Source organism: Botryllus schlosseri, chromosome 9 (genome assembly GCF_051294905.1).
Source record: "Botryllus schlosseri isolate E-star chromosome 9, Bs_hap1, whole genome shotgun sequence".
Taxonomy (NCBI): domain Eukaryota; kingdom Metazoa; phylum Chordata; class Ascidiacea; order Stolidobranchia; family Styelidae; genus Botryllus; species Botryllus schlosseri.
The window spans coordinates 15,928,494-15,950,826 of NC_137244.1; the positions used below are offsets into that span (position 1 = coordinate 15,928,494).

General features: G+C 40.5%; 2 protein-coding genes across 7 annotated transcripts in view; one reads left to right on the forward strand and one right to left on the reverse strand.

Moving 5' to 3' along the window:
- LOC145446155 (meiotic nuclear division protein 1 homolog) overlaps positions 1-13,047 on the reverse strand; it is a 117,817-nt gene extending 104,770 nt beyond the window's left edge. Inside the window, exon 1 of the mRNA XM_080324392.1 lies at positions 13,026-13,047. The gene's annotated coding sequence lies outside the window, so the exon portion shown is untranslated. The remainder of the gene's footprint in view (positions 1-13,025) is intronic.
- LOC145446142 (KICSTOR complex protein SZT2-like) overlaps positions 1-22,333 on the forward strand; it is a 68,146-nt gene that overhangs the window by 39,129 nt on the left and 6,684 nt on the right. For 3 of the 6 annotated variants that reach the window (XM_080324367.1, XM_080324368.1, XM_080324370.1), the window contains 24 exons: positions 725-895; positions 1,957-2,296; positions 3,212-3,344; positions 3,507-3,568; positions 4,209-4,471; positions 6,649-6,813; positions 8,907-9,029; positions 9,690-9,811; positions 9,955-10,092; positions 10,400-10,494; positions 10,906-10,979; positions 12,277-12,468; positions 12,639-12,788; positions 13,187-13,298; positions 14,197-14,329; positions 15,963-16,061; positions 16,305-16,506; positions 17,122-17,215; positions 17,281-17,371; positions 18,398-18,515; positions 19,076-19,182; positions 19,307-19,399; positions 19,485-19,632; positions 20,261-20,421. In XM_080324367.1, the coding sequence (XP_080180493.1) occupies positions 725-895; positions 1,957-2,296; positions 3,212-3,344; positions 3,507-3,568; positions 4,209-4,471; positions 6,649-6,813; positions 8,907-9,029; positions 9,690-9,811; positions 9,955-10,092; positions 10,400-10,494; positions 10,906-10,979; positions 12,277-12,468; positions 12,639-12,788; positions 13,187-13,298; positions 14,197-14,329; positions 15,963-16,061; positions 16,305-16,506; positions 17,122-17,215; positions 17,281-17,371; positions 18,398-18,515; positions 19,076-19,182; positions 19,307-19,399; positions 19,485-19,632; positions 20,261-20,421 (3,386 nt within the window). The remainder of the gene's footprint in view (positions 1-724; positions 896-1,956; positions 2,297-3,211; positions 3,345-3,506; positions 3,569-4,208; positions 4,472-6,648; positions 6,814-8,906; positions 9,030-9,689; positions 9,812-9,954; positions 10,093-10,399; positions 10,495-10,905; positions 10,980-12,276; positions 12,469-12,638; positions 12,789-13,186; positions 13,299-14,196; positions 14,330-15,962; positions 16,062-16,304; positions 16,507-17,121; positions 17,216-17,280; positions 17,372-18,397; positions 18,516-19,075; positions 19,183-19,306; positions 19,400-19,484; positions 19,633-20,260; positions 20,422-22,333) is intronic. The other 3 variants (XM_080324369.1, XM_080324371.1, XM_080324372.1) reach the window with 3 other exon arrangements.

The following is a 22,333-nucleotide window of genomic DNA, read 5'->3' on the forward strand; positions in this document are numbered from 1 at the left end:
TTTTGCGGCAGAAACACCGACTCATGATACACATACACACAATCTGCGCATATGCATACCATGAGCGCATGATGTGCATATGCCGCTGGACAAGGAAGGTGCAGATATAGCCTTTTACGGCTTTCTAAGTCTTGCACCACCCCTCCATGCTATCCCAGTAATGCATGAGCGCCAAGCATGGAAGTCATGGATACCAGTGTTACTAATCAGGTCTTTGGTCTGACCCGGCCGGGGATCGAACCCACGACCTACCGATCAAGAAGCCGGACGCTTGTCCATTTCGCTATCTTGTCGGTTAAATTTAGGTAGAATAATGTAGTTCGTTAGAATATAGTTAGGAAATAAATCTACTTATAACTGCTGAATCCATCACACCTGCTTGAACAAGAAATTTTTAATGTGACGAGCTTTTGAGTCTCGAACGGTCAAAGTCTATGTGGCCTTGTCCCAAACTAGTTTTTGTAGCTACTTCAGTTATTTTCAACGCAATGCTTTCTTCTTCTCAAATAAAGTACATCATTGCTACTGTTATCGGGATTGAATCCTAAACGTGGTTCAATTTCTTCATGATTTGGCCACGGCGGTGGCTTTTTTCAACGCCCGCCCCCGGCTGACAAATCAGAGATCCTGATGGTAATTTTCAAACCCGAGTATGTGTCGTGCCTCTTGCAACACTGTTGCAACTACTGATGTGCCGTTCCGACGAGGTATCCTATGATTTCAGACCGCAGGATGTCAAAGGAAAGCACCGCGGGCGACGTGAAGTCTGCGGGCAATTTGATATTACGGTGGTACGGGATCGGTCCGCTCTCCGCTCAGCAGGAGCAGGAACTGGAGCAAATGAACGAGATCATCGTACGGAGATTTAACGAGGTCGTACTGGAGAAGATCACAGGTATCAAACGCGGGGGTCAATAATCTTATGGATGGTGGGTAGGCTGCACGAATATGAACGGGAAGATTAAATTCTGTGCTATGCATGCCCAATTGCCATGGACATGAGGAGGGCTGTGCAAAAATAACTTACTGCCTACTTGATTAAATTGTTGGGTTCTGTGCAAAACTCTGCACAACAAATTTGTCTCAATTCCAACCTGCAGCGGTAATAATATTAAAGGGCCACTGCACTCTAATAATGATGTGGTCTCAAATTGAACGGTAAAACGAAGAAAAAAAATTTGGCGGCAGCCGTTTGCTTCAGAGCGGCACCGTAATGAAGCTGCAATGTATTGAAATTTCCGCAAACACATCACGCTCCAGCAATCACGCAGAGATCGAACTTTGTATCGTTGTCAGCCGATGTTATGAAGGAAATATGTCGTACACAACAGAAATAGAATACACTAGGCCCGATTTTGACATAAATCTCCTGACTGAACATCTTCCGTTGAACGCGGTATCTAAACCACCTTGTCGTGTACGACATATTTCCTCCATAACATCAGCTGACAACTATATAAAGTTCGATCTCTGCGTGACTGCTGGAGCGTGATGTGTTTGTGGAAATTTCAATACATTGCAGCTCCATTACGGTGGCGTTCTGAAGCAAACGGCTACGCACGGCCAAACCATTTTTAGAGTGCAGTGCCCCTTTAAAGGAGAAAGTATTGGATTTATTAGATTTCTTGAATTTATTTCTAATTTTCCTACAGTACCTACCCCATGAAATTGTTAGGTTGTCTAAAAAATGATGCATCACAAATTTGTCGCAATTCCAACCCGTAGAAGCGAAGTTATTGCAGTAGAAAATTTTGATGAGTTATTTAATCAATAAACAATGCTGTAATGTGCCACCGTAAATACTATTTTCTTTTAGATCCAATACTCTAATCTCATCCAATAACAGGGTTAGGGGGTTAAGCATAGCTGTCCGCAGTCACTGTTTTGATTGCCCGCTTTTATATACATATATATATGACTTGCCAGAAAGCAACGCCGCGGATTATCCCTTTTCAGTTATTCTCCAACGCCACTCCAAACTGTCGCCGCACGACGTACTGTTCATCCAGCCCACTGTCGTGGGCGACTCTTCAAATCCGAATTCGGCCGGTCAAAATTTGACGAGACCGGTGCTTCCGAACATCGCGCTGTCGTACACCCTTCCCGAAGAATTCGCGTGCTGCATCTCCGCCTTCAAGTATTACCTCCATCAGAACCTGCTGCAGTTCATGGCGTTGCCGAAATACGTCGATTCCACGCAGCCCGTCACGCATTTCGTGGCGTATCGCATGAAAGGAGGAGAGGATATTTCGAGGAAATTCGCGCAGCACGAGGGTTCCGTCTATCTATTCCACCAGTAAGATGACAGTTTTTCATCATGGTACGCTCAATCATCGCTTTTAGAACTACCGGTGCAGGCATCTACTAAAATATATTAGAATATTGCCGATCTCGTAAACCGAGTGTATTTTTAGGATAAACTCCTGTCAGCACTTGAATTTACGGTGTGCGTGAATGAATTGTTTTGTCTAAGCAAGGTGTCTAAAGTCGTATGTATAGTCATCCAAATTTACAGTGGATTTTGTCAACCTTTCTTACGGTAAAACAAATGTCGTGGACCGGTGACACTAAATTTTACTACGACAAATGTATGCGACTCGAATGTGATATTGTACATTTGATTTAATGCTGCCTTTTGGTAGCAGATATTTATGGGTGAATATGTTGAAGTTTACGCAAGGCGCAGCTCGCCAAGTCCTGTTTAAGGCCACTAACTTGATCGTGATTGTTTGTTATCCGTTGAAAGGAGTGAGATGCTATTTGCGAGACCCTTTAATGCTGCTACTAACGCTTAATTTAGCTGTTGGGATTTAACGAAGTTTGTTTAAAAGCCTGCGAGCAGCTTTCTCATATAACTTGTCTGAAACGAGTTGTAGGCTACTTATAAGCACTGCAGTACAACACTCGCACAATTGTGTCATACGTTCCGAACTTCTCAATCAATTTATTATTTGATGTTTTATTTCTGTGGACCAGTGGACAAGCGTCCCTGGAATTGTGATATAAAATTCCAACATATGTGGCGGACCAGCAAGAAACTTGCCGCGTACCGGTGATGGGGAACCACAGATGTAGAGTTCTTAGTACCATCAGAATCACGATCACATTCAACTCCAGCATTAATTGATAGGATTCTAGTACTGTAGTGACAGTCGAGTTTACTAGTTAGTCGCACTCCTTTTAGTATTGCACACTTTATGTTGCTGTTCAGGAACCTTGAACCCGGCAAGTCTGGATGCGCGATTGCTTGCGTCGTACTTGAGATATCTGACATCGAAGGCAATGCGACTCCAACTTATTCGCAAATGAAACTCCAGCCGTTGGATTCAAAGAACTTTGATGAAGTAAGCAGCTGTGTGGTTCGTACATGACAATGTAACACAGATCAGATCAGAACGACCGATGCAGTTTTCGATCCATCTGAATTTCTAAAATCGAACAAGGAGTTGTTATATGGATATTGAGATTTACTGTGATTTCATTTGTCACATACAATTTCTTTTCAGATTGTTAATCTGACAGAAGTTGACAGCTATCAGGAAGTCGTTTTTGCACCCCAAGCCAGCAGGTTTGCACTAACTGACTACTTTGTGTGGTGTAGATTTTTATTTTCACAGTTGAGGTCCCCTTGATCATTTTAGAACCGGAGTTCTCAACTAGAGCCTTTTTAGGGGATCCGCGAAACCTCTAATTTTGCAATATGATTGATAAGCAAAATCGTAATTGTCTAAGCTGGGGAAATCGTCAGGCAGTTTTGCGCCATAACTGCTCAAACTTCGAGATTTACATCAACAGAATGGCCGTCTGGGATGAAATATACTATTCTGTGCCAACTCATTATAGTGCCATCGGGTAGGCCTACTGATACCAACATTGCAATTTCTAGATGTTTTGCCGGGTTATGTTGTTGTGGAAATAACAAAAAAAAGTTGGAATAGAAAGGTTAATCGGGATACCTACGCAATGAATCTCTATTCCAGATGAAATTCAAGATGAACTACTGGGTAGAAATTATTAGTCTGGTCGTGATATGTTTATTAAAAAATCCCTTTCTCAATTCTGGTGCCAAATATGTTGCGATCACACCCAAAGGCGTCGTAGGAAGCGTTACACGTTATTATTCCGTTTGCTTCCACCTATCATTGCCGAAATGGATTTTCGTAGCATTCTCCTGCACAAAGCAAACCCGCTACAATTTCCATTTCAAGATCCGGCACTCCGGCTATGATCGAACAAATGCCGTCACACCCACCTCCGAACGCAGTAGGAAACTTCGTACGTTTTCATCTGTGGCTCAAGGGGGCGTCTACCGCGGACGACCTGCACAGGCGATTGCGGGACGCAGTTCGACACGCGTTGCACGATTGCATAACCGAGCTTTTTGTTCTGAGACCTCCGCTGTCTGGGTTTGAACCCAAGGCGAAACGAAGGGACGATGTTTTAACGCCGATGGAGTACCAAAAATCGAAAAGTAAGGCTAGACGTTCGAGTAGAGTTTAGCCGTGTCGAGCTCAAGTCACTGACTCAAGTCGATGTATGATGCTTCATACGTATTTAAATAATATATACATTATGAATCTGACAGTCTTCAGGGTCAATCGTCAGCAAATGAGGCATTTCAAAAGCTTGCGTGTAACTACACGGCATGTAAATAATTGCATACATCGTTACAGCTAGGACTTGACAAAATTTAATACCTGGATGATTAGATTCTGAATAGCTTCAAGTCGAGTCACATCCGAGTATTGATAATATGACTTGAAAAGCTCAAGTTTGTATTCTTTTTGTGGGTACAAACAATTTCATGCCAGCTCGTGCAAATAATTTCGTATTTCTTGAGCCAGACTATTTTGTAGCGCTTCCATCACGATTTTTATGGAACATTCTGATGCTGAGATCATATGGCTAACCTAGATTTGAAGACTCTAGCAGTGAAAGTAAAATATTTAATCCGTATTTTTCATTAAAATATTACTCTTGGTGTGAAGGCGTATATTTTCGTGACGTGCTCCCAATACGCGACGCGGCACGATTACAATTCATCCGAGCGAATAAAAAGTACTTCAGTTATAGGCTAGGGCATATTGTTTTGGTTAATATCTGAGGGAGTATGGTTACCTCTAATTGCGAAATATCTTTGTGTTTCTAGTTGTGTTTACGTATTTCTGTTTTGTTTCTAAAAAGAGTGTCCGCAAAATTGGTTTTGCACTGTGTGATATTAGCTGTTAAAGCGGAATCAAAATATTTCACCGGTACTAATACTTGGAATATTAATATGTCACTAACAGTACCTTGGTTATAGGATTTGTACCTTCTTCCCTAGTTGCCATGAGCCCAATGAGATTGTTATCGTAGCTTTGGATTTTGTAGAAAGTGAGAAGCCTAGCAATTGAACAGCCCTATGAAGTGGTTGCTGTGTAATTATTCATTAGTCACGCACGATTCGCATCTGATTAACTTGCAGAGTCATTTACGATCAATAGCTAATTGAAAAAATAACACCATCGGACTTGTCACAATAATTCATCAATTTTCGAGTGATAGATGTTAGCCTGGTAAATAATTCATCCGGAGTGAACATCATGTGTTAGCAGAGACTATCTGGTTTTAATTATGTATTTATTGATTCTGTTCCACGTTCAAGGTTTACTTCCTAATAACAAAATTTGGTTTTGTTTGTTTTGTAAGACAATCCCTTACGTGCGCAGCTGAGATTCTTAAATTCAAAATCTGTTTGAGTTGAATTTTTTTCATGTGACCATTTGAAATACTCATGGTCAACTGTGAGCATTATTCTCTTTCAGCACCCTTTCTGTTGTTGTTAATGGCACCTGAGCACATAGTCCGCTAGACACAAGCCTGCAAAACACTTGCATGTCACCTTGTAACTTGTTGCTCAATTGCACATTTACTCAATTATACAGTGGTAGATGTTACTACTAACTGTATTGTTTCCGTAGTCTGGACATTTGCGTGTGATGTCCTATATAAGAGATACCGTTATTCTTTCAATGTCTTGCAGATATACATCCTTGAACTTTAAAGTTGGTAAAATTGGTATTGAAAATATAATGAGGTCAAAATGGGTCCAGCTGGTGGCCGTGAAAATGTATGACTAGTAACTTCGCTGTGACACAAACGAATCAGTCTTAAGCATGTCGATTGTAATAGATATTTTGTAGAGTTCAGAATAGATTTGCGACATTTGAATATTTTGAGAAGATCACGATTAATAACTTTTCTCTGAGATTCTGGAACATATTGAAACCTTATCAGTAACAACGGAATGATTATTTTAAATGATCCTTTTTTATACAACCTCATTTTTTATTGTTTCAAATTATCCTCTACCTCCATGGCCTATAGTAGCTCCATTTTAATAGAAATGAGAACCATAGTATTGTGAATAAAAGTACTGTGTTTTCGGACATCAATTCTTTCTGTCTATTAGGCTGTTGTTAGACCGATGTCATATGGAGTCGCTGTTATAATGTAATATCCATGATTGTTCTACCAACATCATGAACATGTAATGGTTTAGCAGCACTCTCTGTCTGCTGCATGGGTTGTCTGTTATATTTGGACGACAGTTTGCCGATTGCGTGCTGGCAGTCTGCAATTGTTCTTTCACAAGAGCCTATTCCACAGGGGTCCAAGCCCGGTTTACGAGGAAATTGTCCTTGCCCAGTCATGGGCTGGCGGCGCTCTCGAAACGGTGGACGGACGGGGACCACTCGCCCACTATCGGTTCTGCTAGTCCCGGTAAAGTCAAGTCCCATGCGAGTCTGGCACGTGTTAGGTCTTCCCCGACAGGCAAGCATGCTGATGATAACTTGACATCCGGGCCTTAATTTGCACGTCACGGTGAAAGTGATCGGTGATGTTGTTTTCAAAGTACATCTGACATGAATATCAAAACTCGTTGCTTGTCACACACTGCATACGATCGAATTTCCAAGACCTACGATAGTAACAGTGCACCTGGCACCAATTACGTACAAATTACGCAATCCTCGTATAAGCTACTGGTTTAAATGTTATATTAATAATATCTATTATAACTAACCAATGATATCTGCAGAGCCAGAAACGGCCAACTGGGTATCTCACATTTACGCACAGTCCAATGATTCATAATTACACAAGCAGCTGTATGTAAAAGGCAGAAAGTTATATCAAGAAGTAAATGGGGTTTACGATGCTGTGACGCAAACACTTATGATTACGAAGAATGGTGCACAATGTAAAATGGAAAAAGGAAATTTGAAACTTACCTTTCTGATACACAAACTGAGAACTTATGTAACAAGAAAAAGTGTTCTTGTCACAATGCCGGTAATGCTTCCTATCCAAGCGAATCACATAGGACTATCGAATAATTTGACTCGGTCCATACTTGTCAAGGAAGTAAGTGGCGTTTCAAGTGTGTAAAATCTCTACTGTGCTGAAATTCCTACGTAGCAGCTAACGAAATACCAAGATGGGTCATCACGAATGAACAATTTGACACGGTAAATGCTAGGAATTACTCAAATATCCTGCTGAACTGTAATAAACTAATAACTCAAATATCCTGCTGAACTGTAATAAACTAATAACTTGAATGGTTTATCACACAACACTGACCAAGATTTTGTCAGTTCAAACAACAGAATTCAAATTGCAGGACTTCATGGGGCCAGAGGCCCCTAAATTTCGGGATGAAAAGAACAGCTTTCCCGCTAAAAAAATTGTGTGCGTTGTTGTGTTCAGCCGCAGGTGCACTGATACTCACAAGCTTTATTAATATGCTGTTACATTTATTGTTTGTCACACCATTTAATTTTTCCACTCTCATCGTCAATACAGATAGTAGTTTCCTGGCCAAGGCAAAATGAAAAATCAATTCCATTTAGTAGGAAACAATTGGACCTCCACAAAGATCCACGTCATCAACTTGCATGACTCAATTTTTTGGGCATGCCAGTCGGAGAAATTTGGTTTTGCCGCACGCTATTTTTTTGATCAAGATTAATTTTCCAGCAAGCTGTTCTTTTTTTTTCTGTTATACAAGCGACTCCTGAGTTTCATAGTATGTATACAGGATCTGTTTGCTTGCTATCCCATCATAAAACCCACGTCAAATGATCCCAACATTTGTTCCATATGTTGCGTTTCTAAAGATTTGCGTCAACTCAGCGTCATACTGTTCATGTACATGTACATGTACGCACATGTGTACAATGTAGCTCCTGTGGTGTTTTTCCAGGCCATGCACTATGTTACGTACCATACTTTGACTGAACAATACTCAAGCCTAACCCTTTGCAAACTCGCGAATTGCTCTTGATAACTATAAACTAATATACCTTATTTCATTGAATCCCAAATTAACTACTAGAGTTGATATGTGTCCTACACACGTGATATTCAACAGCTGTACCATTTCGTCAAGGAGAATGTAAGCCCACGTATATATTGTGAAAAAAAAAATTCGGTATCAATGAACGGTGAGTTTTTGTCGGTCTCTTGAATTGTGAGTGCTGGCATCACCACTCGAAATTTCCTGCACATATTCAAACTGTAGCATTTTCGATACTGAGTAAAAATTGAACCACTCGCGCAATTGCACGATGTAAGACTTCACATTGCGCATGCAAATGATTTTCGTGAATTCTGGTGCACTATTCGATCCTTACATCAGTGATTTTTGGTGATGCACGCGTTTTATTTCGGACAGCATTGCATCGTTCCTCGCGCGATTTATCAACGACTTCAGCTAGCGATCATTTGCTATTTGAAATACTCGTTTTACCTGGTGGTATCTGTTGCATGGTGTTCTTTAATTTCCTGGCTGCGATCATATTGATTTTGCATGTGTGACCTGCTTGCAATCAGGCTGTTTTGACACTGGTTAATTTGATCAGATGGCGGTCGAACTGAAGCGATGAGATCCTTGTTCGTCTCGCTAAACGACCCTTCTTCTGCTGTGGGTCGCGCTATCTTCCCAGGGCGGATAAATCAAAAGCTTGAGCAAAGCGGCAAGGAAGGTTTGTGTTTGGTTACTGGCGCTGTCTGTGCGTTTTCAGCTGCATGTGGTCGGGCCTGATCCGTGATCCGTACCCGCTACTGGAATGATAATTCGATGTAATCTGTTCTGCGAATTGTACAGTATATTCATTTACTGATTTCTATGGGATTTTTTTGAATATGAATAGGATGTTGCATATTTTTGTCCTTGAAGTTTTTGCGGCATAGCCTATGTACCGACTCGAAATATACAGACACATGATCTGTGCATATGAATGCCACGGGTGCATGATTTGCATATGCTGGACATTGGACAAGGAAGGTGCAGATATAGCCTTTTACCACTTTCCAAGTCTTGCTCCAGAGCTCCAATGCTCCACCCCTCCATGCTATCACGGCAATGCTGAGCGTGAAGCAGGTAAGCCGTGAATACCAGTTTAATAATCAGGTCTTTGGTCTGATCCAGTCGGGGATTGAACCCACGAACTACCGATCAATAGTCTGGACGCTCCACCATTGTGCTATCTTGTCAGTGACTGTATTCATGTTTCCACAGTCACCAACACACAATGGTTATCAGACTTGGCACTTATTCATTTCTCTTACTTTTCAATCAAACTCATACTACAGTAATCTTTGTGGTGGTCGCCCAAATTATTCACTATTAATCTGTGTTTCAGAGGACGGCAAAAGCTCGACGGGTAAAATATCAACGACGGTCCGCAGACAATCGGCCGGCGCCCAATCGGGTGAAGAGTCCGAAATCGGCACTTTGAACGAAGTTTACCAGAATTTCGCCCAGGTAACGAAAGATCAGAGCTGGTGAAAGTAGCCATCGTTAGTATGCAAGTAGAAGTAACATCATAAATGCTACTCAAATCCAAGGTTGAAGGACCCATTTTCATCAATATGAAGAGTTCATCAATAGCAATTGTTGCGTTACAGGACTGGTTCAACGCCATGCACGCCGTCAAGTGTCCGTCTGTGTTCCAGCAAGAATGGAAGCTGTCGGCGAAATCTCATCTGAAGGACTTCATATTGAATTTGCGAAAGATACTCACTTCCTCTTTGACCGACTGCAAGGTAGATGTACTGCTGTAACTTGATGATGTTGAGATCATATCTAGTCAAATTATCCAAACGCAGTAGTTCTTCCTTTTTGGAGTACTCAAGTAGGTTGTGCCAACTGGCACTACCCAAATGGTTTTATTTTCATTCTACTCCCACTAGTAATTAAATAGACATTTACTGCCTTACTTCTACTTGAGTAACAGTCCTGACTACTTTGACCAACCCTGCTTATAATTAGCTCTTGAATAATGTTTGCTACGATCTCACTTACCATTTACTACTATTTTGACACTGAAACAAGCGAATTTTATATTTGCAGGTTAAAATCTTCTCTCGAGATCATCATGACGGTGCCCCAACATCGGTTAATTTGGACGCCAAAAAATTTGATCACGAACGCGAAGTTCCTTCACAGTAATATATCTTTTACCTTAAACTGATTTTAAATCATGTCGCACGTTTTGGTGTTCCCTCACCCATAAGCAATGTTTAATGCTCTGAAGGTTCTTTATCCAGTAGAATGAAAAGGTGAAGTTACTGTGTTGCGAATTAATCAGGAATCGATAAGGCATGATGTTGATATTGAGGTCAAATTATTGAAATAATGTCTCTTTATATTTCAGTATATGATTATTTACCTTGGCTTACTGCACAGTGCTTTGTCAACTGACGAGTGTTGTAATTTGTGTTAAAGTGCGCGATGCCACTTCCTCAACAGAATAGCGCATCATGCCGACGTTATTACAAGCTTGTCTTGACTATTTGAATCCTGTTTCAATTGCATTTTATCCTAGCAACAAATATATAATTCGCAATTTGTTATAGGTATGTGTCGTTCACCATCATAGCAAGAAATTTTCCCCTCTGGAGAAAATCTGTCGGCCAGTCCGCTTATTCAGGTATTTCGTGATTCAATTTCGTTACTAGTCCTTATTCATGTACCCATAGCGTATACACAGGGTTGCTATACTATCCTTGTTTCTCAGATTTGTATTTATTCTGAAGGGCGATATCTAATAAGTAGGGTGACTTTTTTTTTGACATGTCAAATTTTGTCAAAATTGTAGCGGGAGCGTTAGGTCAAAATTTGTCAAAATTGTTCACAAAGTCAAAATTTTTTTGACGTCTGCATTTCGTTTGTATCGTAGATTTTGCACTGTCGGTGAACTTATCTTTTGATATATTACAGCTTGTAGCCTACTTTATAGGCCTACCGTTGTAAAAGGCCCATTGTCTGTTCATTGGGAATTATAAACGGTCAAATAAAACAAATAGGTAGACATGGTGTTATGGTCAACGTACCGCAATATCCTAACTGAAGAAAGACTTCTCAGGTATTGCATCATTCTTATATTAAGAAGCGCATAATGAAAAATTGTGATTTAGACAACATTGTCAGAATGAAGCAACAAGGTGTGTCACCAGCAGTGTATGCAAACTTGGTTGTTGTCTGCCAACAACTGCTGCTGTTGAACGTTCTTTCTCCATTCTTGGCAAGCTTCTTAGTAAGGACATGCACTTTCTACCCAAGAATGTAGGAAACTATCTCACGTTGTACTACAACAAATTTTAATTATTTCTACCATAATACGTATTGTAACTACCTACTCTTTGTAGGGCCAGATTTCCTTGAAATATTAGTTTTTTCATGTAAAAATTTGCCTGATTCTAAGCCAAAAACGTTTTTTGAGGCCAAACTACTTCGTTAGGACAGCCAGTTCCAACCAGAATTGAAGATAAGTGGTGCAATTTTAACATTATGTGGGAAAACACCTAATTTGCATACGTTAGGTCAAAATTCAGTTTGTTTAGATCAAAAAAAGTCAAAATTTTGATTTTGTAGGTCAAAATTTTCCTTTTTTAGGTAAAAAAATTGCCCTACTAATAAGAATACATTGTCCTTATTTCTCAGCAGATTCGTCCATATTTTGAAGCGCGATATCTGATAAAACCACATCATCCTTCCCTTATAGCAAGTTTGGCCTTTATTTTGTATTTATTTGCGGCAAGTTTATTCTTATTTCTGGTAATGCGGCTACGATGACCTTTTTACAATTCAATTTAAGTCAAATTAACAAAAAGACTGGGAAGAGGTGACTTTATAACTGGGTAAACGTGTGTTGACCTTTCGCCGTTTCGTTGGCTGTTCTTATTTTTTCATCCATGTCGATGTCAATTTTGCTTACACACCTGCAGAATCCGTATCTTACGGCAACACCATTAAATTCCGGCCGTACGACGCATTGGCTCGGCTTGACCAAAGTCCGCGCCCTCAAGAGCACAGGTTCACCAGCTCTTCAACTTTCATCTCGCGACAACAATTTGTGATGATCTGCGTCGGTGGTGGACATATGAAGTTGTGGGGATATAATGTTACCAACGACCCACGTATGTGTTATGTCTTCTCCGTATTTGAGGAGGTTTTGGAGTATGATTGCGTCCCCTTTGTGAAATTTCCGTAACATCCGTGATTGTGGTGTGACCCGTTGAGAATGAAATTATGAGCTTTAATGTTCTTCCACCACAAGCTATCCTGCATCATACTAACTTTGTTTTAGTGAGCGCCCTCGTCACCAAACTGACGTCATGCAAACATTTTCACGAGGCGAGATGGCGAGCGAGAAACTGTCTGACGTTTCAAAAGCTGGGCTTGTTCCGACATTGTTCGTATGAAACCGGGTATCCGAATCGCGACAACTCCCAGAAAGGTACCGTTCAGCTTTGATGATTGAATGGCAAACTTCACTCTTTCAAATCAAGTGTACTATTGCTTATCTGTAGTTGCCATCGTTAGTTTATTGTTTCCACATTGATATTGCTCCATTTCCTTGTATAAGCCGTCAGTATGTAATCACTTGTCTATTGTTGTGCGTACCGTGTATTATTTATGATTTGTTGTGGAATAAGTTTAATAAATCCTATTTTTTGTTCATTTGCACACTTACCTTAATACAACCAAATACTCCATTTTGTGATCGAATTATTGTGTTTCGTACGAACAAATTCATCGTCCGTTGTCATTGATCCAATTATTGATATTACGAAGCACCATGTAATGCCGATGTGCAACGTGATTAATATATCATGTGCTGATATTCTTCAATAGGAACCAATCCGTATACAAGGGATGTCCGCGATGTCGACATGGTTCTGGCTCAAACTGAAATGCCGAGTGAAGGGGATAAGCGATTTCAACAGCAAAGATCCAAATCAAACAGGTAATCGATGGTTTTTTATCTTGAAAACTGTAAAACCGTCCGGAAGCTCAAATTAACTACCACGGAAGACCCGTGAGACTCTATTTGGGCTCGATTTGAGTTTATATTTGTGATCCGTGTTATTCGAATATTATAACTTTTGCCATTCTGACAAAAAAACGCGACACGACGCACACGTTGTCTTCATGTTCCATAAACAGAAGGGTTAGTAACAAATTACTACTACTTTTTCAGAGTACGCAGTAGGTTTTCCCTACCTGTACTACATTCTTGAAGGGTCATGTGTTAGACTTCTTCCACTTCTACTTAACAGAATTTTGGGTAAAACTACTGATTTTGAACATTTTCATATTGAAATAAACCCGAAAATATCCGGGAATATAATAAATTAGTCAGTTGTATATTGAAGTTCTGTACCTCCAAGAAGCTATTTTCAATTTTGTAAAGTAGACAGTAGTTTTGAAACAAGTTTGCGTCACTTTTACGGGTGAAATAGTAGTACTTCTACTATTGTTGTTGTAATTGATACTTCAACATTTAAATGAGTCAAAATTTAGGCCATTACTTCTACTTTTACTAGAGTAACAACGCTGACTTCTTGAAAATCTCAGCCCATAAATGAAGTAGCATATTGTTCTTTTGAATGCAAGTGTTCAATGCACACACTTCTAGGCCAAAATCTTCGTTGCTAATGCTAAAAATTGTATTTATTCCAACCGTGCAAGTACGTCAATGTTGACATTAAATTTATCTGCCCGTGTTAATGCTTCAACTTTGATTTTCGAACCCCCATAGGTGTGGTTATTAGTAACACATTGCATGCCAGGGTAATCATGTTAGGATTGCGGGAATTTGAAATTTTACTGCAATCGGTCGTGTGTTTCATTGCAATTAACAGGAGAGTCTTCTTCAACGAAGCGTACCTCAATCACAAGCCCGCTCAGCCACTGCAGTCGTCCACTTATGCAGATGCTGACACGACCTTGCAGTACACGAAACAATACCTGGAGATGAAGGCTGACGTGAGAAAGGTATGTACCAGTGTTGGGATGACTCGAGTCATGACTTGACTCGAGTCAGACTCGAGTCACCTTTTTCGTATGACTTGACTTGACTCGAGTCACTTTGGTAAAATGACTTGACTTGACTTGACTCGACGTATCAGAAATGTGGATTGACTCGTGACTCGGAGCAAAATTCACGAGTCAATTTCAAGTCATCAAGTAATCGGTGACGATAAATATCACTGTATCTTCCATATGTTCTGATTGTTCGCGAAAAGCCTCCATTGTTCTCTCACAAATATATTGACCGCAGACGAAGTGATCCAAGCTTATAGCTTACGTTGTCGTAAACTAGTAGTAAAGAAATTTAATAGCAAAATGTCTATTTCTGTTCTCTGTTCTTTCCTTAACGAAACCTCTTGTTTTATTTAAATAGAACCCGAATATAGTTTAAATAGTTCTCAACCATTGGCGTAGGCTCGAATTGAATCATCTCAATTTGTAAAAGGGTATTGCATCTTATCCATTCGCTTCTCTATTCTCTATTTTGGCTGGTAACTGTGAACTGAGGCTATGCAATTACTTACGTAGTTTAACAGTTCTACGAATATGTGAGCGATGCAGCCCCTTTTAGCGTGTATTTTCAAGTCTATATTCGTCCATCGGTTCAGAATCAATGACCGCTCAATATGTATTTCAGACATCTGGAAAAATTCAACGATGTAATCATGCCTCATACTCCGAAAAGGCAACTTGACTTGAATTGTGACTTGACTCGTGACTTGACTTGACTTGACTCGACTTGACTTGAGTCACCTCCAAAAATCGAGTGACTTGACTTGACTCGAGTCACCTTTGAAAATCGATTGACTTGACTTGACTCGAGTCAAAATGTGCAATGACTCGAATTGACTCGTGACTCGAAGGTAGTGACTTGATCCCAACACTGGTATGTACTCATTTTCCGCTGAGATGTGGAATGGATAAGTTCAGTTACTACATAGTCTATAATAAACAGAAGTGGTCGGAGTACTCAGCTTTGCTACCCAAGTGGAAGATGCAGTAACACCGTAAAGTTATTACGTTTTGAATTGAAAAGTGTATCATTGCAAGTAACGTCAAATGACAGACGAGAATATATTCAGTTAGCATGATACACCATCTCTTTCATACAGTTCTGAACGGGAATTTCGTTAAAGTGATCTCCTATAAGTGATGCAACCTCAACATAGAGTACATTCAACTAAATCCAAAGTGTCAAGATTAGTTACTTAGGAAAACTGTAGAAGTAGAATTAGCAGTAGTTTAAAACAGTACGTCTTGAGTGAGTAAAGCAAGTTGAAACAGTTTAGTGGAAGTGATTTATTGCTGACCACCATCAACCGTAAGGGATGGTACTGCGGAATGGAGCTCTCTGCATGCTTTCACCCCATATTCAATTGAAAATTCCAGTACAAATGGCACAATGCGGATAATATCATTGTTCGTAATGTTTCATCCATACTTTTGTTTCAACTCTGATTGTGCCATGGCAGAAATCTCTGAAAACCGATCCAAATTCACTTTTGCTCCATATTACAGGACTCGCCTTAGGTCCCGTGCTAGCGTGTTCCTGCTGAATATTGCTTTTTCATGGTTTAGTTTACTTTGTCTTTCTTAGGTGAGCGAACAGCAGCAAATACTGCAACGGGTGTATGCGAATTGTCGCGATCGATCTGCAGCTGCTTCTCAAAACGTCTTGACCAAAGACACTCTCAAGGTGAAAACATGCCCTTGCGAATTTGTCAAACGTGTATTATCTCTGCACCTTCCTTGTCCAGCAACACATGCACATAATTCATTCATGATATGCCTCTACACAGATCGTGTGTATACGCCGCAAAACAAAAATATATAACGTCCTATTCCTACACATTCATTTTCTTCTTCCACTTAACCAGCTTCAACACATCTGGAAATTGAGACCTTTATAATCACGGTGCCGTTTTCATTGTCCGTTCAGACATTGTTACGTCACGCAAGAACGATTCATCACGTTACGTCTTCGATACTGGTGAGTCCCTACTTTCGGAGGTCGATCCCCGGCTGCAAACCTGCCAAAACAGACCCACCGTCTGAAAATTTGGCCGGTGCGAAAGAGCCTGCGGTCCGCAAAAGGAAAAAGCGTTTGTCGGGATCGATGAGAAAATCTGGCGAATTCTCAGGTACGCCCCTACTAACTACTGGATTTTCAAAATGCGCAACTAGAACTGAAACTGGAGAATGACAACCTTCAATAATTCACAACTAACTAGATTAACGTCCGAACCGGCTCTTTAACTCATCAGGGATACCATCAGCAATAATGCGAACATTCAAAATAAATATGTTCAACAACAATCAGTAACTATGTTTAACAACAATCAGAATCAAAGTCAAAATTATAATCAAAGTGCGGTTACAAAGTTTTTTCGAGTTTTTTACGTAGACGGACGCTCAAGAACTTATTCAAAAACATATCGATTCGTACAGTCTCAATGATAAAAAGCGTATCGTTTTCTGAATAGATTTACAGGAATGTTGGAGTCGGTGGTAAAATGAACCGAATCCACAGCTCTGCTGGGTACTCATGTAGACGTAGAAGTAATTGTCAAAAATTTTTACTCAAGCGCAAGTAGAATTAGAGATTTAGGTTTCCAAGTAATTAAAAAATATGTAGGCTTGGTTTCGCTTGAAAAACTGAAACAAAACCATTCCAGTAAGTGGTGCATGTCGCAAAAATGATTCTCCACCGTATTGAATGTCTGCCGCGAGACACGATAAAACCTTGCTTCTTGCAGGAAAAAACCCGGAAGAAACACGCAGCAGGAGCAACTCGACGAGAAAAGAAGGGAAAGGATCCAAAAGCAGTCTGCAGCACTATTTTGTAGACTCGTGAGATATCATGGTTTGTGCAGCTTAGCGACCACGGTAATTCCATGATTTTGTCCCTTCCACAGGCTGGACTCTCCCCCGTTTGATGTCGAAGAGCTGAAGAAGGCCATCGCCAATCAGTACATACAATATTGGCAAAGTCTGCAGTTTTTAATGGTACGGAGCTTATATTGCTAGGTGATTAGTAACGAAGTGCCACTTTTTTAAAGTCTGATGTAGGGTTTGCTTACTTGTGCAAATTATTATTCAAGTGATTTATGTTTTTAGACTGATTCTATTCCTAAGTGGCAGTTTTCAGTCTGCAGGCAAAAGTCAGCCTAGCATGCATATGTTCTGCTTATTTCTCTTGAATTCTAAACACAGCTGTAGAGATTCTAAACACAGCTGTGGAGTTACGTTAGTACCCACTGCAATATCGATTGGAATTTTGTAGAATGTCTGCAGCACTGTTATGAGTGAACTTTTTGGAATGACTGTACATAATATCCTCAACATAACCATACCTGAATTTAAAATTATTTTGGGAGATAACAAATTGCTACTCTTACTTGTAATTGAGTAAGAATTTACGGCTTTACTTCTACTTCTGATCGAGTATCACTGCCAGGGTTATAATAACTCGAGCCGCAATGACTTGACTCGAGTCAATGAGTGTAGTAACTCAACTTGTACTGGACTCCGTGCACATGACACGACACATATTGTATGACTTACTGAAGTCTCGTATATGGGAATTGATAATTAAAAAATAGGCCTTGAAACTCTCATTTATCTGTTTGAATAAACATGTGTAGAGTGAGAAAAATGAGTGTGACATAAATTCGAGGCTTTCGATATTACTCAATCGTTTCACAGAAATAAGTTGAATCTGACTTGAACTCTACACTGAACAGGAAACACTGACTTTGACTCGGACTCGAGTCTTAACACGATGACTCGAACTGAACTTGTTGCTCCCTGTCTTTGACTCAGACTTGACTCGGTGTTGAATTCAAAATGGGTCGATTTGAGTCGAGGCTAAACTATAAAAGTCAAACTGACTCGTGACTCGGAACCTTGTGACTTGGTTTCAATCCTGACCAATGCTTAATAATTTGACCATATCTTGTTACTCTCGACCACATTGTTTTGGTACCAATTCCTTCAAGGGCGTGGTGCTGGTTTCATTAGTTTTTTATTTAGGTGAAAGAGGAACATCGGGGCAGAAGTGAAAAACTCGTCAAAAAGTCTGCCGATTCAAACGTAACAAAGCAAGGCTCGACGAAGCAATCAAACAAGGCGACGTCTACGAAACTGGATGGTTAAGATTACCGTGTTCTATCTGTTGAAACATGTTTCTTATCGTTTTAAGCTGAATGCTCAAATCTTACGACCATGTTTACGTACACTATTAAGTAGTGATATTCAACTTGTTAATCTCGACATCTATGTGTATCTCCTTCGTGCTATCCCTGGATGCTGAGCGCCTAGCAGGATAGCAGCGGATACCAGTTTTCGAGTCTTTGGTCTGACCCGGCCGGGGATTGAACCCACGACCTACCGATCAAGAAGTGAATAACTCAACAGTAACAAGTGTAAAAACGGAGAGACATTCAATATAGCGAGTGTCATAATATCAGTGTATTCAAAATAGTGAGGTTAGGGGTCCGGTCAGCTTGTATTTGGGTTTTATGTAAGTTCGGGTTACTTTTGATTGGTCACTATCATGGCGCTTGGGATGCTGAGTGCCACGCTGTAATGTATGACGCTATTTTCAATGAATCGCTGTCGTTATTTTTTAATGCGACATCTTTTCAAATAAGAACATCTCTGGATCTCTAGTGTTACGTGAATATGTTTGCAATCCTTTTGTGTATTCAGATGCAAAGTCTGGTGAGGGCATCTTTCCGATTTATTTGTATCGAGCATCCGGTTGCGGTATTGTAATTATGGAGGTTGGATTCGTCGGTATGAATTTATCGTTGAAGGTCAGTCGCTTTGACTTATTGCTGTATCATTCAACAGACTTCGTACTGTTTCTCACTTATCTACCTTTCCGATCAAATCCAACTTGATAAATCATACTCATGTACATATGTATATATTTTCCAGCTGCACGTGATCGAAGCTATGAAATTCCTCCATCAATATGACAGTAAGCAACAGATGAACGTCCGTTTCATAAACGAATACGAACACCTCAAGGTAGGCAGACATATAACAAGATGACGATTCCAAAATATGTTCGTCTTTCCATTTCGCGACCTTACTCGTGTTTCAAATCATCTAGGAATTAACCCACGCCCACTCGTTCATGTACGATTTCCACCTGAGGTACATGCAAATGTACATCCAAGGCAGGCAAACCGCAATCGAACCTGGCTACAACTTTCTATCCTTTTTACAAGATTTCAGCCGCTTTTACGCTACCGTTCCGGGTGAGAAACACATTCATTTTTCACACTTTCCAGTGAAGTGATTTGTGATTGTGTGAATATATCGCACGTTTTAAGCAGTCTAGTTTACCGTGCGATGCTCATTTTGCACCCACACAGCCAGAGACGAGAAGTAGAAGTAATGTCATAAATTTCTTGTCAAGTACGAGTAGCATTTCTAACATATCTTAATACTGCTTTAAGTACACATAGAGAATGAACGTTTGAAATGTACTCGATTATGTAATTTCATAAAGTAGGTTTTGTGGAAATGCTAAATCAAAGGTGGGGGGACTTTTGGAATTGCAACGTGCATCTTCTTTACCAACGCAAAATGACTAATTCGAATTGGTGTGATTTTCCAAAGTACATTCAATTACCCGTGATTCCTAAGCTATTTCACTCTGTTCGGAAAGTGATGGAAACATATTGTAATTAAAAACACTTCCGATATTGCAAAGTCAAAAATCAAATAGTTTTGCCTAAAAAACTGTTGAGCGAAATTGGGCAAATAGTACCGGAGAACTCTAAAAAGTAAAAGTGCTGACCAATTCTGCACACGAAATTGACATCGCGATAGTCTATGTCGGTGACAAAATGTGGTTGGTACATCGCGGCCATGTGATTACAGATTGCGTCGTCAATTCCCTCTATTGCGGAGAAATGTCAGCCAAGTGCTCGCACGTGTCACCGGAGAAACTGTACGATTATCTCAAGAAAGAGGCCGAAAATCTGGGAATGAAAGCGCTGAAACTCACGCAGGACAAGGAAGACGGCTGCGAGCATGCGTTGGTAAGAATGTGAATCCGATCAAAGACCTGATCAGTGAAACTGGTCTCTGTGGCTTCCCCGCATGAAGGGGTGGTGCATGACTAGCACAGATCGTGTGTATGTATATCATGAGTCGGTGCATAGGCGCCGACTTTTATTTTAACATGCGGTGGCCAGATGAAAAACGGGAGGGGTTGAAATTGTTTCAAATTTACAAAGTAAGCATCCATTTATTGCGGTTAAGTACATGCGTAAATGCCCATGATACATGGATAGGACAAGCTTCATCGTGTTGACGAATTTACACGTACTACACGTAGAAGTATGCGTAAGCTTGCCAGCGAGTCCAGCGGCTAATAAGCGTTTCCTCGATCTTGCTTCAGTATCAACCATCAACAATTGAATACGCAACCTCGGTGACGACGAACTATTTCACAAATTAATATGATTGAAGTCTGCTGTGAAATCTGTACTGCAATGGTACCGATTTCAGGTGATTCAGACCTGTCGTATCTTTTGATAACTCGGCCTTAACACACTTCTTCTGATGTTTTAGTGTTAGCGCTAATCAATTACGTCCGTTCGAGTCTGTTCGTGGCCAATTGCGCATATTCAAAGTTATTCAATTTCACACTGTCTTAAGCCAGTATGACATAACAATCGCTTAAGTAGAGATAGCAGGCAAATCATGTGAGGCCTGTAGCAGACGCTATAGTTTAGGCCAGCGATGTTATCGCATGTGCCAGTCCTGCCGTAGACTCGATAGTTCAGACTGGTAACGATATCAGGCCTAGCCTGGTGCACGTGATCGTTCATGCCAGCTATTATAGCGTGCAGGCCTGCATGCCGACGCGCTTAATCAAACAAGCGACGATAGCGTACATCATATGTCAACGACCCATTTCGCATACAAATGATTCTCGCTAATTTGGAGTAGGCATCACCGATAATACGAATTAGTGAATTGGCATTTCAAAAGGACGGAATTTCTAGTTTTACAAGAGAAACTCCCTGGCTACACACCTAGGGTTTAAATACCGACCACGCGCTGGTTAATATCAGCCCGGGGCCTACAGCCTACGTAGGCCCCGAACAGCCAGTCGAATTTGATCGTAAAATGGTGCGATTTTGATTATCCAGGTGTTATTGCAGCAAGAGCAATATGGGCGCATGTCGCAACATTATCAATAGAAATACAAATCCCAGCGGTTTGAAATTCGCTCCGCGATATTGTTGCGCTCGATAGAGTCCGTGCAGCGATGAAGTTTATTGGAACATAGTAGGTTCCCGTTCAAACTAATCGGATAAATTCAGAATTTATGTCACCGAGAATCTCGTGTTGCATCAATATATGACAACGTAATTCAACGCCGTGCACTTTACAATGCACAGTATTGAAAACACTGACAAGTGACATGGAGGGAATACGAGTGTATAAAGCAGACAAGAATTAGTAGCCTACAGGTGATAGCAAACGAGAAAGCGCGCATGTAATCAGTAATTCCTCAACTTGCTAACAGCACAATGGGGTTCCGACTCTGGCATCGCGACAATTGTTTGCTCATCATAACGATGTTTCATCTGCATAGCTGCATTTCCCGATAGAAGTTGAAAAAGCCTCGTTAGAGTAATGAATAAGCGCACTTTGTGCAGAAATGACTTTCAATTCGCAGTCATACACAAACACACTGTCCTATTTCGCGATCAAGCCTCCAATTAAAGAGACTATCACGAAACTAACTCAAAAATTATTTTGTAAACGAATATAGGCGCAATGCAATTTAAAGGGGCGCTGCACTCTAAAAATGATGTGGTCTCAAATTGAAGGGCAAAACGAAATAAAAATTTTGGCCGCAGCCGTTTTCTTCAGAACGCCACCTTAATTGAGCTGCAATTTATTGAAATTTCGATAGCAACTTCACGCTCCAGCAGT